This window comes from Galeopterus variegatus, unplaced genomic scaffold (genome assembly GCF_000696425.1).
Source record: "Galeopterus variegatus unplaced genomic scaffold, G_variegatus-3.0.2 Scaffold7533, whole genome shotgun sequence".
NCBI lineage: Eukaryota > Metazoa > Chordata > Mammalia > Dermoptera > Cynocephalidae > Galeopterus > Galeopterus variegatus.
Genome location: NW_007733644.1, coordinates 69,546 through 85,755, shown reverse-complemented (window position 1 = coordinate 85,755; position 16,210 = coordinate 69,546). Strand labels below are relative to the sequence as shown.

At 43.9% G+C, this 16,210-nt stretch overlaps 1 protein-coding gene across 1 annotated transcript in view; it reads left to right on the top strand.

Annotated features, from left to right (window-relative positions):
- LOC103607554 (pseudouridine-5'-monophosphatase-like) overlaps window positions 1–12,200 on the top strand; it is a 24,966-nt gene extending 12,766 nt beyond the window's left edge. Inside the window, exon 2 of the mRNA XM_008592049.1 lies at window positions 10,693–12,200. Coding sequence (XP_008590271.1) covers window positions 10,693–10,869 — 177 coding nt within the window. The 3' untranslated portion in view covers window positions 10,870–12,200. The remainder of the gene's footprint in view (window positions 1–10,692) is intronic.
- Window positions 12,201–16,210: the final 4,010 nt, after the last annotated feature.

Below are 16,210 nucleotides of genomic sequence, written 5' to 3'. Positions count from 1 at the left end.
GGGCTTCACCAAGTTCTCTGTGTGCTGTCTTCCAAAGACACCTTTCAATGGAAAGTGTGATTCTTGGAACATCCAGTGCAAACGTGAGGTCTTCTCAGTACCTCCCAGGCTTGCAGCCTCGGTGTCCAGTGAGTCATGAAGCATACCTTCCACACAATTGAAACCCTGAGTAGGAGCAAGGAATGGGGCAATCTTACTCTTCTCCCCACCTCCTTACTTGCCTCTTCCCCAGCTCTGTGTATCAATTCCAAGTGGTCGTATCTGAATAATAACACCACTGGGAGCCATACTCTCTGGTTGTGTTACCAAGTGAACGTATCACCTGCCCACCACCTCAGCATGGAACATGTCCTCCTCATTTATTCATTCATGGACATCCAGTAAATATACATCAGCAACTTGCCTGCCTGTAATCGAGACTTTTTGGCAGTGTGTGATGGTTGCAATCTTTGTATCTCTTCCCCAAATAGGAGATCTTACAACCAAATACCAAACTCTTCTGTCCAGTGACCACTCACCATAAGAAGGAAGTGCCAGTATGTGTCCCAGCATAGAGAGAAGTGCTGTATGCATAATCTGTCTTTTCTCTCATATTAATGCTTGAAATAAAAGACTGTAGTACACAGTCGTGATTATCAAGTTATACAGGCATTCGTAGATTTTTGCAATTGTCATTAAGAAGTTGGCTGTGCAGCAGTTCCTAGCCTTGGAATAAAAGACTGTAGTACACAGTCGTGATTATCAAGTTATACAGGCATTCGTAGATTTTTGCAGTTGTCATTAAGAAGTTGGCTGTGCAGCAGTTCCTAGCCTTGGGAACACATATCTCACAGTACTGTTACCTGCAGTATTTAAAAATAAGATGACCTGGCATTCCCTGCAGCTCATGGAATGATGGGGGAGATTCATATCTCGTACACACACTTCTTCCCACAGCAACTGGATGGTGCATGCCTTCCTTTTAACATCAAGTACAGTTAGTAATTGCTCTGTGTCTCCCAGCCGCTTCAGACAAACCGAACTGAACACACAGAGATGATGGTAACAGCATTTTCCTTTGCAATGACCAAGACCGTTACCCAACAGGAGCTCCATGCTGCAGCTGCTTCTGGTGTTTTTGTTATGTTTTATTCAGGATAACTCCTGATAAGTAGATCACAAAGCAATCAGCTTTTTCTCATTCTTTAGATTCATGCATATAGACACATACATCAAACAACATGTAAATTGCAATGATATGCCATAGCGACTTTCTGTTACCTTGTGTGTTGTGGTGCTTGAGGGTTCCTTCATGATTTGTTCTTGCAGTGGTGTTGCATCAGTGGAACCACTGAGTGGTTTTCTCACTGCTGTGTAAATTTGTACATGCAGTTGTGGAGTCTCCACGTATCAGCGATTTCGAGGAATGATGCTTCTCATTAGGCCATCATAATAGCACGTAGCATATAAGCTATCTGTATTAAGCCATCATCACAGAATGAAACATTTGACACTAAGCCAGATGTTTAAAAGGATGAGTTGTAGCTTGGATTTCTAAAAAAATTAAGCAATCATGCCCTCAGATAATCTTACCAGATACAAACAACACTGCTAGAATAGGGCAGCAAGGACATTCAACAGTGGTAAAAATTTCCTTGTAAGTCAGTGGTTTTGCCTTTTAGAAGTTTCTAAAGCACTGATAAGATCATGTTGTCGTGCTCTGACCTCCCCTTCCACTCTCCGACCCCCACCCCCACCACCAGAAATGTCAACCTCTTGTCCTGGCCATTTCTCCCTTGCTCTACTCCAGGTTTTCTGGACTAGCCTTCTCTTCTGTCTCCCCCATACACACAAGTGTTTACTTGTCCCCATGCCCGTCACATCCACATGAGTGTCTCTGCACTGGGGGGTTACCAGTAACTATCTCTGGTATCTTGTAACTATCTTACCAGTAACTATCTTGGCTTTGCCAAGCTCTTCTCTCTGCCTGGAGTTCTCACCACACCTCCAGTTTCCCAGTTGCTGCGTCCATCTGGTGAGATTGTTGTCTGAAGGCCTCTCAGCACAACCACAGGGTATGCTGGTTTTGTTTTATTTCTTTCCCTACCATTATTTGTACTATTTATAGCTAAGTACATTTACAAAGCATTAAAAATGAATTTGATGCTTAACCGTGAATGAGCCACCTGAATTCACTGTTTACCATTGCCATAACAGATCACCATAAACTTTGTGTCTTCAAACAATACAGAATTTCATCTCCCAGTTCTGTAAGTCAGAATCCCGGGTGTGGCGTGCTAGGTGCTGAGGAGAGGCCACTGCATTGGAGGCTGCCACCTGGTCACCAGCACAAGGACAGCTCCTCTGTAGTCTCATTTGCTCATCACTAGTTTTTTCCCCTCCAGGTCCAAAGAGTTTTCTTCTGTGTGGCTCGCTTCCCATACTAATCGTCAGCCTCTCCTCTATAGTGCACTTGGAGACGGTGTGGAAAAATCACTCCCACGGGTGGGCAGAGGCACCCTGTGTGCTGTGATAGTGCTGACTGGTGAAGCCTCTTCCGCAGCTCTGCTCGGTGGCAGGTGCAGTGCAGCTGTGCTCTGCTGTTGTGGGCTATGTGGGATCAAGTCCTCCAGGAGACAGTGGTTTTCTTCTCCCAAACCAGAAGCAGCTCTGACCTGAGATACCTAAACGTGGTTTCTCCACTGGGAAGGCGCTAACTGAAAATTAAATATGACCTGTTGTTCTCTGTGTTCAAACATATCATCTGTGTAGGTGGTTAATCATCAAGAGTCTGGGCCGAGCCCGTGGTGCACTCGGGAGAGTGCGGCGCTGGGAACGCAGCAGCGCTCCCACCGCGGGTTCGGATCCTATATAGGGATGGCCGGTGCGCTCACAGCGCTCACTGGCTGAGCACAGTGCGACCGGTCTCAAAAAGGACAAAAAAAGAAAAGAGTCTGAGGTCATCCTGTACCTCTTCACACATGAAACTTACATAGGCTTCCTGTCACTGCCACGGACCACGAGTCTCACGCAGAAGGCTGCAGAAACCTGATATGACTTTGCACATTTTGCTTGAGTACGTGGAGGAAGTAGAAAAAGAAAAAAAAAAAAAAAAAAAAATTCTGTTGACCAATTCTTAAGACTTGTTTTATGACTGATAAACAGTTGGCACCTTTGAGGGCCTTGCTGGACTTTTCATTGGTTGCTGACAGGGGGGTGGATGTGGAGTCTGTATTATTAAAAGAGAAAATTAGGCAAGGTTTTTTGAGCTGTCTTGAGGTCTTTTGCTCAGCACTTAATTTACGTACGTATTTTAACGTGGATGCTGACAGTGCCTCGTAATGTATTTTTCATGAGTAAAATGACACAGAGAGAATTCTTTACGAAGCTTTCCACCTTGTCCAAGTTGTGAAATCCTAAATTTTTTTCACAGACTTTTTTCAAAAGGAAAAGGAATCTAATTAGTATTACGGTCTGTTCATTTACCTAGCTGGGAACTCTAGAGGATTTGGTTATAAATATGTTTATTTCAGTGCTGGTTTTATAGTTTTATTTTCAGAATAATTAATTCATTAAGACAGTAGCTCTGCCATGTGCAAGGGACACTGAACTCCACATCAGACACTGTTACTTAGGGGACACAGCACACCACCTGGTTTACTGGTAGTTAGGTAAGTAGGTAGGTAGGGGTATGTGTGGATAGATAGAATAAATGATCGATAATAGATAGATGATAGATTGATCAATATGGATGGATAGATGAATGACAGACATGGGTGGATGGACAGAGGACTAATATAAACGAAGTACTAATGAGTAACAGAAAATACATGCAAACTTCAACAGTTATTTTTATAGCATTACTTAATGATTTTTTTATTTAAACAAATATCTAATGAAGTATACATATTTAACCTCACAAGATTATGATACTTATTTACAGATAATTAACTGTCAAAGAACAGGAAGACATAACTTAAACTTAGATATGAGCACTGCTGATGCAAGATCAGTTTAAAATAAAGTTTAAGGTCCTCTTGAAGTTTCAGTGTCTCATAATGTGAAAATTGCACTTGATATTACAAAATTAATGCGTAGGAAAAGTGTACCGTAGAAAAGTATTGGTTTTAGTGATGAGCTGTGGGCCACACATGGCTTTCTGTAGGACAAGCAGGCACAGGCACTGCTATAGGAGTCCAGATCTTCTGCGAGCGTGCACAGTGACCCTTCAGGGACTTTATACCAAATGCTGGGTTTCACTAAGCAGAAGGAAAAGCTTTAGTCCTTCAAAATGATACAGTTAACATTTGAAAAGCTTGCTATTTCCATTAAAGTATATAATTTAAAACACACACTCATAATTTTTTAAAATATGAAATCAGTACTAAATGCAGTCCCAAGGAGAACAGGATGATATTCATTGTGAGACCTGAAGGGATCTGAGTGCCCAGGACTGAGAGTGACTTGCTCCTTGCTGTCTCTTCCCCTGTGGTGGCCTTCTGATCTGCTCCCAACCCTTGTCTGTCTGGACTAATGAGGAGAAATGACGTAGGAACGAACACCCTGGGGATGGTGATTGGGAATGTGTGACGAGCTGAACGTCACAGCATCATCTGGAAGTGAGAGCCAAGGGCAATCCTCGTCCGTTGGGACAGACACACCTGGGAGCAAATGTCACAGCCATGGTGGTGCTCCTCCCTTCTGCAACCTCATCTTGGATCCTGCTACTCTCTGGGGGCTGCCTGGGTCACCCGTCAGCACGCCTCCTGCCTCTTCCTAGTTGCAGCTTCAGCTCCTTCCCTGCTGCAGTGACACCCATCCACTCCTCCAGCTCACACCCACCACATGCACTGACTCCGATCCCTTGCTTGAGTGTCCCACCGTGGCCTCAGACCCAGCCTGTCACAAAAACCAGCTCTCCTTCCCTCCACCAAAGGGTGGCCCCAGCACCCACCACCTTAGAAACCTTGGGGTCAGCTTTTTCATGAGACTATCATCGAGCTCCCCCAAGCCTCTTAAGTGGTTCTCATCCCTTCCACTTTTACTTCTTTCCTGTGCTGTAGAACGAATGTCTGTGTCCCTCTCAAATTTAGAAGTTGAAATCCTCATCCCCAAGGTGGTGGTGTTAGAGGTGTGGCCTTTGGGAGGTGATGAGGTCATGAGGGTGGAGTCTCATGAATGGGATTAGTGCCCTTACAAAAGAGACCCCAGAGAGCCCTCTCACCCCTTCCAGCATGTGAGAACACAGTGAGAAGCTGCCGTCTGTGAACCAGGAAGAGGGTCCTCACTAGACACTGACTCTGCCGCATCTTGATCTTGGACTTCCAGCCTCCAAAGCTGTTGTTTAAGCCACCCAGTCTATGGTACTTTGTTATTGCAGCTCAAAGGCACCGAGACACCTGGCTGCTGTCAGACAAAGATATTGTTATGTGGAACTTCCTAATTATAAAGTGGAACTTCTTAGCTATATGGTATTTATCTTTAAAAACGTAAAGTGCAAGAACCTTAAAGCTCCTCTGGTGGTCCCGACGAGCAGACTGGGCAATGAACAGAGACATGGACCGTCTCACAGCCACTGCTGAGCTTAAGCATCTTCAGAGAAGTAAGTTCAGTCCCTCCAGGCAATAAGCCACCAAAATGCTTCACCTCCCTTATAGTTGGAAATGTCATTCTTTCTAAATTAAATCCCTGTAGCAACAGTTTAATTAAGCTCATCTCCTCTCCTGGAGATGGAAATCAGATATATTTTAGCCTTCAGCTTGGTAGAGTGAAAAGAACATTGGATTCTGCAGATTCTGTTCCAAAGTTCTGTCGTCCGCGTGACTGTGTGACCTCCAGCTAACCTCTAAACTTACCTCGACTCGACTCAGTCCCTCGCACACGAGGAGAGGCCAGATTCCCTGCTTCCTGTCTTCCAGCGTCGACATTCTGTGGCCCCTTTGTGTCCCTAAGCCCTGGTCCGGGACACCTCCCCCATCTTTGCTAGCTTAGTGAGCATTTTATCAGATGCTCGTTCTCAGCCATAGCACCATGAGAAGGTGCAGTTAAAACCAGCCCTGCCTAGTGACAGCTGATGCATTGGTGTCAGCACAAGCTGAGAGAAGATTCTTCTGGAACAGAAAACTCCCTTGAAGTAGTGGAAGTGTGTCTTAGAATGTCCACTAAACACACCATGCAACAAAATAACCACTAAGTGAATTAAAGTCTTATAAAACATGGGTGTGCACAGGCACATTCATACACATCTCTTGGCTGAGAGATGAAATGTGGGTAGAGGAGGGAGACTTGCGGAGGAAGGGCCTCTGGGAGCACGCTCAGGTCCCAGCACCATGCCCTGCACCCCTGGACCAAGCCCAGTACTCCCGCTTCAGTGATGGCACAGGAGCCCTGATAGAAAAACACCAGGATCGATGCCCTCCCAAGCCCACCTGCCCCAGGCCACCCTCAAAGGAGCAGCCCACCATGTCCATGTAGGGAAAGTGAGCATGCTCCCAGCCTCACCCACCTGCTTGCAGAGGCCTTAGTCCTTTTGTGTAGAGTGAAAGGTTTCTTTCCACAGATGCCAGAATGCAAATGCATGACTCACTGTGTGCCTGATGGTACAAATGAGTTTAAGGTCAGGAGTAATCAGTTAGCCAGAGGTGGGAAGGGATGGCCCAGTCCCTGAGGGAAGAAACCAGGTGCTTAAAAGGAAGCTTGGAGGCCAAGTTCAACAAGAGTGAAACTCCCTTCCCTCCCACTGGGCGTGGTGGACAGAAACTACCCTGAGATATGTTACTCAGAACAAAAAAAAAATACTTCCTCCTTACTTGTGTTTGTGTAAGGCATAAGCTGTAATGTTTTAGCTTGTATCTTCAATTTTTTTTTTCTCCCTTTAGTCCTGTGATTAGCAGGCTGTTTCTCCAGGTGACTTTTAAAGATTTATTCTTTGGTTTCGGTAGGTACACAAGCCATGCTGTGGAAATTCTTAAAATGTCTAGGTTTTTACGTACTCGGTACTTTTCTTGCAGGAACAGTCCTGTTTAGAAGTGCACTCGATCATTAGAGTCAACACACACAGTCTGATAAAGACATGAAAACCTGTTGGTACATTTTTAATAGGTGCTTCAAAACATAATAGTTGGTCTGCTTTATAATTCTACTGCTTCTGAGATGAAACAACTGAAATTGGAGATACCGTGGGATACCTCAGCGTCCTTCGGTTCTGTGCAAGTGTGAGGTGTGGTCGGCCATGTGGGCCCTGCTGGGGTGGCTCTCGGCAGGGTTTGTGCTTGGTGTCTGTCCTGTCCTGTGCTGTCTGCTTTGTTTGAAATTGCGTGGAAATGGTGCCTGGTCTCAGTGGTCCAGCATGTCCATTTTCCTGAGAAGGGCTGGCTCCGGTTTGGCAGAACATTGCTGCCATGGACTGTCCTGCCTGCCTTTGAAGCCGCGCATCCTGTTTCCATGTTCCACGCTTCTCGGCTGGAATTGTTGTGAGCCGACGTGAGGTGCAGGAGTTCAGCTAGCGTGACTGAAGAGCATTTCTTGACAGCTATTAAGTGAAATGGCCCCATGAAAGGAGGAAAAAGACAGGAAATTCAGGCACCATTCACACAATGTCTACAGAGTTTCTGTTTTCCTGCGACTGAAGTAACCCAAGACTATATTCACATCATAAACCACAGTTCAGCATTGCATGTGGCTTGAGCTGGGCAACCCAAACCAACTGGCCCGTCTTCCTGGCTTTCCCTAAATCGCTTGAGTGCTTGGGATCTTACTCACATACGCACATTGACAGATTTCAAATGGCCCTTTTGCTGAGTGAGCTTATTATTACGTGGCCCTCTCACTGTGCTGAGGACCTCTCACCACTCTATGCTTTCTCAGGGCTCCCTGCCTTTATCTACTGCACCTGTCTCATCCATTGTACATAATGTTTCAGGTGTCGGTGCCAAATCTGCATTATTAATTCTAAAATTAAGTGGGGATACATTAGGAATTGAAAACAGAAAAACAGTGAAAATTTCTGAGAGAGCATGTGTCAGTTCCTCTCCCTGTGCTCTGTAGATGCTTGTAGTACCTATTTTCCCTCACCTCCCTTGCATTCCTCGTTTGTAGTGTTTTCCTTCGCCATTCTTGTGTTCCTCATTTTGTTTCCTGTACCTTCCACCTGGGCATTTAGAAAGAGCTAGCTGGTGTGAATGGACGCCGCAGTGTTCTCGTCCCCTTGAACTGCAGACTCCTTGTAGGGGAGTGCAGATGTGTTGGTGTGTCTGCTTCCAGTTGTCCCTTTGTCTGGGAAGTGTCGTCGCTGTTGTGAGCCACCAGTCTTCCATCACACCTGCCCACGTGCTCCTCGGAAGCAGCTTCACACAGATACTAAATAAAAGCTGCTTCCATGATTTCAACCAAGCCATCACCCTAAGGGATAAAACAATCCCTTCCTCTGCCCCAGCCTAAATTTCATAGGCAGATTCCACAAAACTTCAGAATCCCCAGAGGAGATGGCAGATATTTAAAAATGTCATTTGATGTTTAAGTGCCTGTCTGTGGTCCCAGAGAAAACCAGTTGAGGGCATTTCGAGTACGATCAAGTCATAACTTTGAAAAGTCTGGAACAGCAAACCAGGAACAGGTAGCCTGTGAGTCAGGTAACTGAGATAACAAACCTGGCTGGGGTAACGGGCGTCCTTTCCTCCCTGCTCAGAAGGAAAGTGGTGTGTCAAGGGAGGAAAAGAAGGGCCTTCTGAAGTTCTCAGAAGGAAGGCGATGGGTGGGACTCACTGTGCAGCTTGCCCAGGGTGCTGCAGGTCCTGGCTCATGCTAACCCTTCGGTCCTGAACAACGCAGAGCAGGTGGACAAGCCAGGCCCCTCTGTGAAGGTAGGCCTTCTGAAGTTCTCAGAAGGAAGGCGATGGGTGGGACTCACTGTGCAGCTTGCCCAGGGCGCTGCAGGTCCTGGCTCATGCTAACCCTTCGGTCCTGAACAACGCAGAGCAGGTGGACAAGCCAGGCCCCTCTGTGAAGGCAGCACAGCACTCAGTGTCATTATGGTCAGGAAATAACTCCTTGTCCCCATGGGGAAGTTGGCTAATGAGATGTCTTAGCCCCAGAGGGCAGGAAAGAACAAGAACAGGACGCTAGAAGGGAAAGAGGGAAGGAAGGAGGGTAAAGAAAAAGCTGTCCTTTCCGCAGAGTGGCCCACTAGTAGTTAGGATAGTGTCTGTGCGGGGAGAGAGAAAGAGAGAGAAAACGCTTTCCACAGCCTGGGGCATCTGAGGAAGTAGGACTTTGCACCACTTTGGGCATCTGAGGGCAGAGCTTTTTGCTCCTCGGGTATCCCAGGGCACGGGGCTTCAGTATGTGACCTGGTATCTGGCTTCCGCGAGTCCTTCGTGGGGCATCAGCACATTGGGTCGCTACTATGCCTCGTGAAGAGGGGAGAAAGGATTTGAACAAATGGCAAAGGGACAAAGGGCTTAAAGAACAGATAACTGGAGGGCTGCAAGCTCCGCCATGGACAGCTGGAGCCCTGGCCACTGGTGGAGAATGGGACCAAGCAGAGCGCTTCACAGCAGAGGGGACAGGGGTGGAGGTCCCCTCGGGCCTTACAGCTGCCTGGGCCCCTGCAGGACCTTGATTAAAAAGCATCCATAAGCCTGTTTTCACATTCAGCGTGTCAAGTCACAGGAACGCAGGCAAGACACTTTCCAGGTGCGTGCTTTCCTGAGACGGAGGGTGACGCAGAGACAGCACACACAGGCTGTGCTTGTTACCGTTGAATACACACCATGGTGACTTGTCTGGAGGGAGTCCTCCTCACCGGGCACTTGCTGTAATGTTGCCGTGGTGGCCTCTGTAGGAGCTCACTGATAAGTGCAGCGTACAAACTCCCCGTTCTCAATGTGGGCGTGTGAATGAAGGGAGCACAGAGGTTCCAAATGCTGTTGTGTCATTAATCCTGATGATAAAGTGGATTTTCGTGGCCCTCCCTAAGAGAGAGCACACGCACTAAACCTTTGTGCTCGGGACTTTTTTCTCGAATAACGCCAGCTCACACAGGGACTGAATTTTTAACTAAAACACCCTAACCATTTAATTTTCAAACTATACTACATAAAACATGAGCAGCTCTGAAGTGGTTTTACATTTTAAAATCATGATTTTTTTTTTTTACAGTTTCCCCTCCTGCTCTGAATGTTCAGTTATTGATTGAACAGATTTTTATGATCGAAATAAAGCTTTTTGTTTTTTTTTTTTTTCCTTTTTGTCTTTTTTACTGACCGGTAACGGGATCGCAACCCTCGGTGTCGCGCCCGTACCGGGGACCGGCAACGGGATCACAACCCTCGGTGTTGTGCCTGCACCACGCTCAGCCAGTGAGCGGGAACTGGTCTCCACATGGGATCCGAACCCTTGGCGGGAACGCCACCACGCTCCCAAGTGGCGCACTCGCCACCAGGCTGGCCCGAAATAAAGTTTTAAACCAAGAATTCCACTCTGTACACAGCTGCGCTCATTCCGATCATGCTTTGGCAGCGACGGAAGCCTGTCCCCTCCAGAGCAACCTTGGTGGGCAGCCTGTGGGCACCATGTGTGTGCTGGGAAGCCGACGCTGTATTTCTGTCTCGTTTTGCACCATCGCAAAGCCAATGGCACCAACTCTAACAACCGCTTAATCTGGGTGTCTGGTTAAGTAAAAGGCCATCTCGACTTTTCTTTTTCTTCCTGCAGTGCCTGGTGTTTGAGGATGCTCCCAACGGAGTGGAGGCGGCCCTGGCAGCTGGTATGCAGGTGGTCATGGTGCCCGATGCAAACCTGAGCCCCGACTTGACGAGCAAGGCCACCCTGGTGCTGGGCTCCCTGCTCGACTTCCAGCCCGAGCTCTTTGGCCTGCCGCCCTATGAGTGAGAGTGCCCGAGGGCCCGCTGTCGTGATCTGTGCCACCCAGGGAAAGGGAAGGAAATCGGCAACCCCTGAGCTGCAGGCTGCGTTGTGCAATTAGCCTTTTCCTCCCGTGTTGGCTCGGCCCACTCTCACTAACGTGCTGATAATTCAGAACTTGACCGTTGAGCAAAAGCAAAGTTGACGCAACCCAGAACCACGTTCAAACCTTAATTACTGCGTGAAAAATCAAACTGATGTAATTAGTATATGATAAAATGAATACACATAACACATATACACGCTAGTCTGTGAATACTCGTGTGCACATTATATATATATCTGTACTCATGTGTATGTGTGTGTGTGTACATATATACAGGTCAAATACATTTCCACAACAGAGTGAAATTATACTTCTGGTCATTTCTTTTTCATTTTAGTTTTTCTGAACACAGGCTGGAAAATATAATCTATATATGCAGATATGTTACCTGTATGTACATCTATATTATACTTATGTATGTAACATGCTCCATCCTTCCGTCTCCTCAGTGTTGATGTTAACACGCCACAGCAGCTGATAAAGTGGAGGTGGTAGCTCTTTCTGGTTTCTGATCTGAGTGGGAAGCTGTGTTTTTGATGAGCCCTAAGAAATGATTCTCCTTTTTATCTAACATTAAAATTCCTCTTGTGACCTCAAAATATGTCTTTGGACCTTCACTGAATGACTACCTCTGAGCCGTGTCATTAATAGATTATTTTTAGTGTGAGCACAGCTGTAGCATACATCGAGTACCTACATCCTCATCCACATTGGAGAATGTGTTCTCCCCAAGAAAAATCATTTCCCTCCTTTAAGAACATTGATTTTCTACATTTCTTTGATAGAAATAGAATTTGGTTTCAGAATATCTGCTTGGTAAGACTGACAGCCACGGCATGCTTTTGGAATAATTTATAGGACATTACACTTTTATGATTAACCCTTTTTGTAGATTTACTCAGCCTTTGGAATTTGTCTACAATTTGTTAGGGAAAAATTGTGAAAGCCGTGGAGTTGGGGAATAAAGGAGCACTACTAGGTCCTGGCTTAGCACCCCCTGGTCTCTGCCCTTTATTGTCGTTGAGCTATTTTTCAACTCTGTAAGTTATGGAAAAACCATAATAGTGCCTGTGTTTGTCTGTTGATGGTGGCCCCTGGTTGTTGACCAACTTTGCATCCATTTAGCAAATTTATTTCAGCATTCCTGATTGCCTGCATATGCTTCTGCTCTTTGAATTCTGCTTTAAACCAGTTATAACATTTTACTGTTTCCCTCACAAATTAATTTAAATAAAATCTTTTCAAACACGTTCATGTAGTATTTATCTGAGAGTCATGATTTTACCTTTAAAAAAATGCTGTAACAAATGTAAAATATGAACGTGGCTAGTTGGCTTTTTTTTTATTAACCTGTAAAATGACAAATATTTTAGGTGAACACTCAACACTAGTGCCCTTGCATACAGCAAATACAGGTTCTGGATGAAATAGTTGCTTGTTTGATTTGGTATCTTGTCCTTCCAACCTACTTATGTTGATGTCTTCTAATCATGAATTAGACAAAGATAATGCATATGTAAATGATGCAGGGTAGGTTTTCCCACAGGGTAGATTTGATCTCAAGTGTGGTGTTGTTTGAACCGAGGTTTCACATTCTTAAGAATTGCAGGTCTCAAGTTCTTAAGATTTGCAAGGTTTCAAATTTTTAAGATTTGCAGCCCAGTTTTCCTGTTTTTGGACAGATGAAAAATACTGATCCTTGGCCAAAGCACATACATTGTTTTTTATTCTTTCACACCAGCCTGCCTGCTTCAATACATTGTAGTGATGATATTCTACTGAATAACTCACTGATCTCATGGAGGTATGATTATGAAAATTTATACCAGAATGACACATGCCAAGAAAGTTTAAAGAGTAATCATCATACCTTCCTAGCTCATTTGAAGTGTGTTCAGTTAGGGACATGCAGTGATTAGTGGAATTCATACAGCTGTGCCCCAACTAGCACCTAGTGTTCGCTTGTGAACGCCCATGAGAAAGGTCTGAGATACTAGTGACAGTGCTTGAGAGGTGGCACTATCAATCTTCTCTTAGTAACACTTAAAGGAAACACACAGGACACTTTTAAGAACTTGCTAATTGCTTCTTATTAAAGTTTTTTCCACCTAATAAATCCTCAGTTGGAGTTCAGTGATTTATATGAAAGAAAAAAGATCTGGAAGGCACCTGTTTTACGCTTGCAAGAATCGACTTATTAAGGAACAGGAACGATTTCTGCTATGCAGCCATAGTCAACACCTACCTACTGCAGTCCATATTTCTTTGAATACACTTGACACCTTGGTGCTAAATTTGGCATGCTTTGAATAGCGTTTCCATATTTTCAAAAACAAGTTTGCACATTATAATAAGTTTTATAATAAAAAATAATGAATTTTAGCCTATCTCTAGTAACTCCTCTGCTGAACCTTGTTCTACAATCTACACTGTATCCCAGCACTCCCCAAGGAGTGGTGTAAAACTCCTTGGTCTTCCAAGAAGCCTCTCAAACCTGTGCCCATCTTGAGTAATCTCTACAATCATCATTTTCTCTCAAGAGAAAAAGAAGTATTAAGGAGCAATGGATGTTATTGCTATTTCAAAGTCTACCTAGTATTCTGCAGTAGTTTTTACTGATTGAAGATATTTGGTTTTACAAAGGATATTTGGGAGGATATTTGTTGATTGAAGAGCTCACATTATCACTGAAAGCAGATCTTCAGGACGCCTCAAAATGCTCTGGTTCCTTGTGAGTCTCTTGAATGGACAATATCTTGTGCACATAGCACGGGATTTTTATCTCGGTCATTAGCCACATGATGTTTCCATGGGTTTTGACTGTTCTCATCAGAAAAACCATTATCCAGGTTGAATTCAGGAACCATTGTTTACCTATGATGCGCCAGACATCAAAACCGAATAAGAACATGTCTTAGGACATTTATCTTTTTAAACTTTAGTCACAAAATTCTTCAGTTGGTGTCCACATCTTTTTTCAGCACCATGGTTAGCATCATGTCTGCAGGACAAGGGACAGATAGAAATGAAGTTTGCAATGAGACCATGGTGTTGCCTGGTCTGATCTGATTGTTCCTCAAATTAATTCAACTTTTGTGTGCGTCCTTTGACCCAAGTTGTTTTTGAAGGATTAAGTAATTGCCAATTGTTTCTTTGTTCCCAATAGCAGGTACCTGTCACAAAGTCTTTCTGAAATAGTAAAACTATCACCTTGGTATTATAGCATTGCTTTTTCTTTATGGCAAATGCCCATGATTTACAAGTTCTACATGGATTTCAGCAACATTGTGAGTGAAATGAATATTTTTTCATTAAAATGTTTCCAAATACTTATCACAATGTTAATAATATATTTCTCTAGGGGACAAAATTTATTTTAAAAATTATTTAAGAATACTAATATTCTCTAATCTCTTTTAGCAAGCATGAAGCCTTGGAAAACATGCAGTCATGTATTTAACAACCTTGTCAGAGGAATGGTGAATTCATATATGTATTATGCAAAGTCACTGAAAATGTTCTATTTTTAAAATCCACTTTAGAAAAGAATTGTCATGAATTTCATATTCAAAGTCCTAATAAATTAAGAATAGACAGATATTTAACTAATATGATAAAGAATACCTATTTCTTTGTGAGCCAATAGTTAATATTGTACCTAGTGGTAAAATAGGCAATTTATTTAAGTCAGAAACAGAGTGTCTTAGGCTGCCCAAGCTACCATAACAAAGGACCATGGACTGAGCAGCTTAAACGACAGAAATTTGTTCTCTTTCAATTTTGGAGGTTAGAAGTCCAAAATCAAGGTGTCTTCAGGGTTGGTTTCTCCTGAAACCTCTCTCCTTGGGTTGTAGATGACCAGGTTCTCCCTGTGTCCTCATATGGTCATCCCTGTATGTGTGTTCATGTCCTAATCTCCTCTTATTATAGGGATACCAATCCTATTGGACTAGGACCCACCCTTAGAACCTCACTTGACCTTAAGTACCTCCTAATAAGGCCGCGTCTCCAAATACAGTCACATTAGGAGTTAGGCCTTCAACATTTGAATTTGGAGTGGACACGACTGAGTGCATAATACAAGTGAACAAAAAAGGATTCCCACTAACAATTCACTTTCATCATTCTTAAAGAAACTCCAGTCAGTGAATAGCACCATTTAATATTTACGTATATACATATATATCGGTCTGATAGTGACAAATTATCTTACTTGTTTTTCTGACACTGCCTTTACTTGACACTCTTCTTAAGGATGTTTTCACTGGATATTGAATTCCAGTTTGAGAGCAATTTTTTTCATCATTTAAAAATAACCAGTGCTGGTGAGGATGCGGAGAAAAGGGAACCCCTACATTTTTGGTGGGAGTGTAAATTGGTGTAGCTACTGAGGAAAACAGTATGGAGGTTAAAAAGTCTAATGTAAAGTTAGATCTACATTAAAACCCAGCTTTCCCACTATTGGGTATATGCCCAAAAGAGATGAAATCAATATGTCAAAGGGACACCTGCATTCCCATGTTCGTCACAACAGTATCCACAATAGCCAAGAGATGGAATCAACCTAAATACCCACCAACAGATGAATGGATTAAACAACTGAGGTGTATACACACAATGGAATATGGTTCAGCTATTAAAAAAAAAAAAAAAAAAATGATGTCCTATCATCTGCAACATGGATGGAACTGGAAACCGTCATGTTAAGTGAAGTAAGTCAGGCACAGAAAGACAAATACCGCGTAATCTCACTCGTATGTGGAATCTAAAAAAAAAAATAATAAAGTGGTTGTCATAGAAGCCGAGAGTAGAATAATGGTTACCAAAGGCTGGGAGGTGAGGGGTGTGGGGGAGGGGAGGAGAAGGGGTGGACTAACAGGTACAAAAGTATGCTGTCTACCCTAAGTGAATCATTGTGAAGGATGCACATGTATGGAATCCACACTGCACCCCACAAGAAGAAATATAAATAAAAATTTTTAAAAAATACACAGTTTCCTTATTATCTGGTTTTCTCAGTCTCAGTTGAAAAACGAGTTATTAGTCCTATAGTTACCCCTTTAGAGACAATCCGCCTCAGGGGCTGGTCTGTGGCTCACTTGAGAGAGTGTGGTGCTGACAACACCAAGTCCACGGGTTCAGATCCCTATATAGGGAGGGCCGGTTGGCACACTTGGGAGAGCGTGGTGCTGACAACACCAAGTCAAGGGTTAAGATCCCCTTACCAGTCATCTTTAAAACAAACAAACAAAAAAACACTGA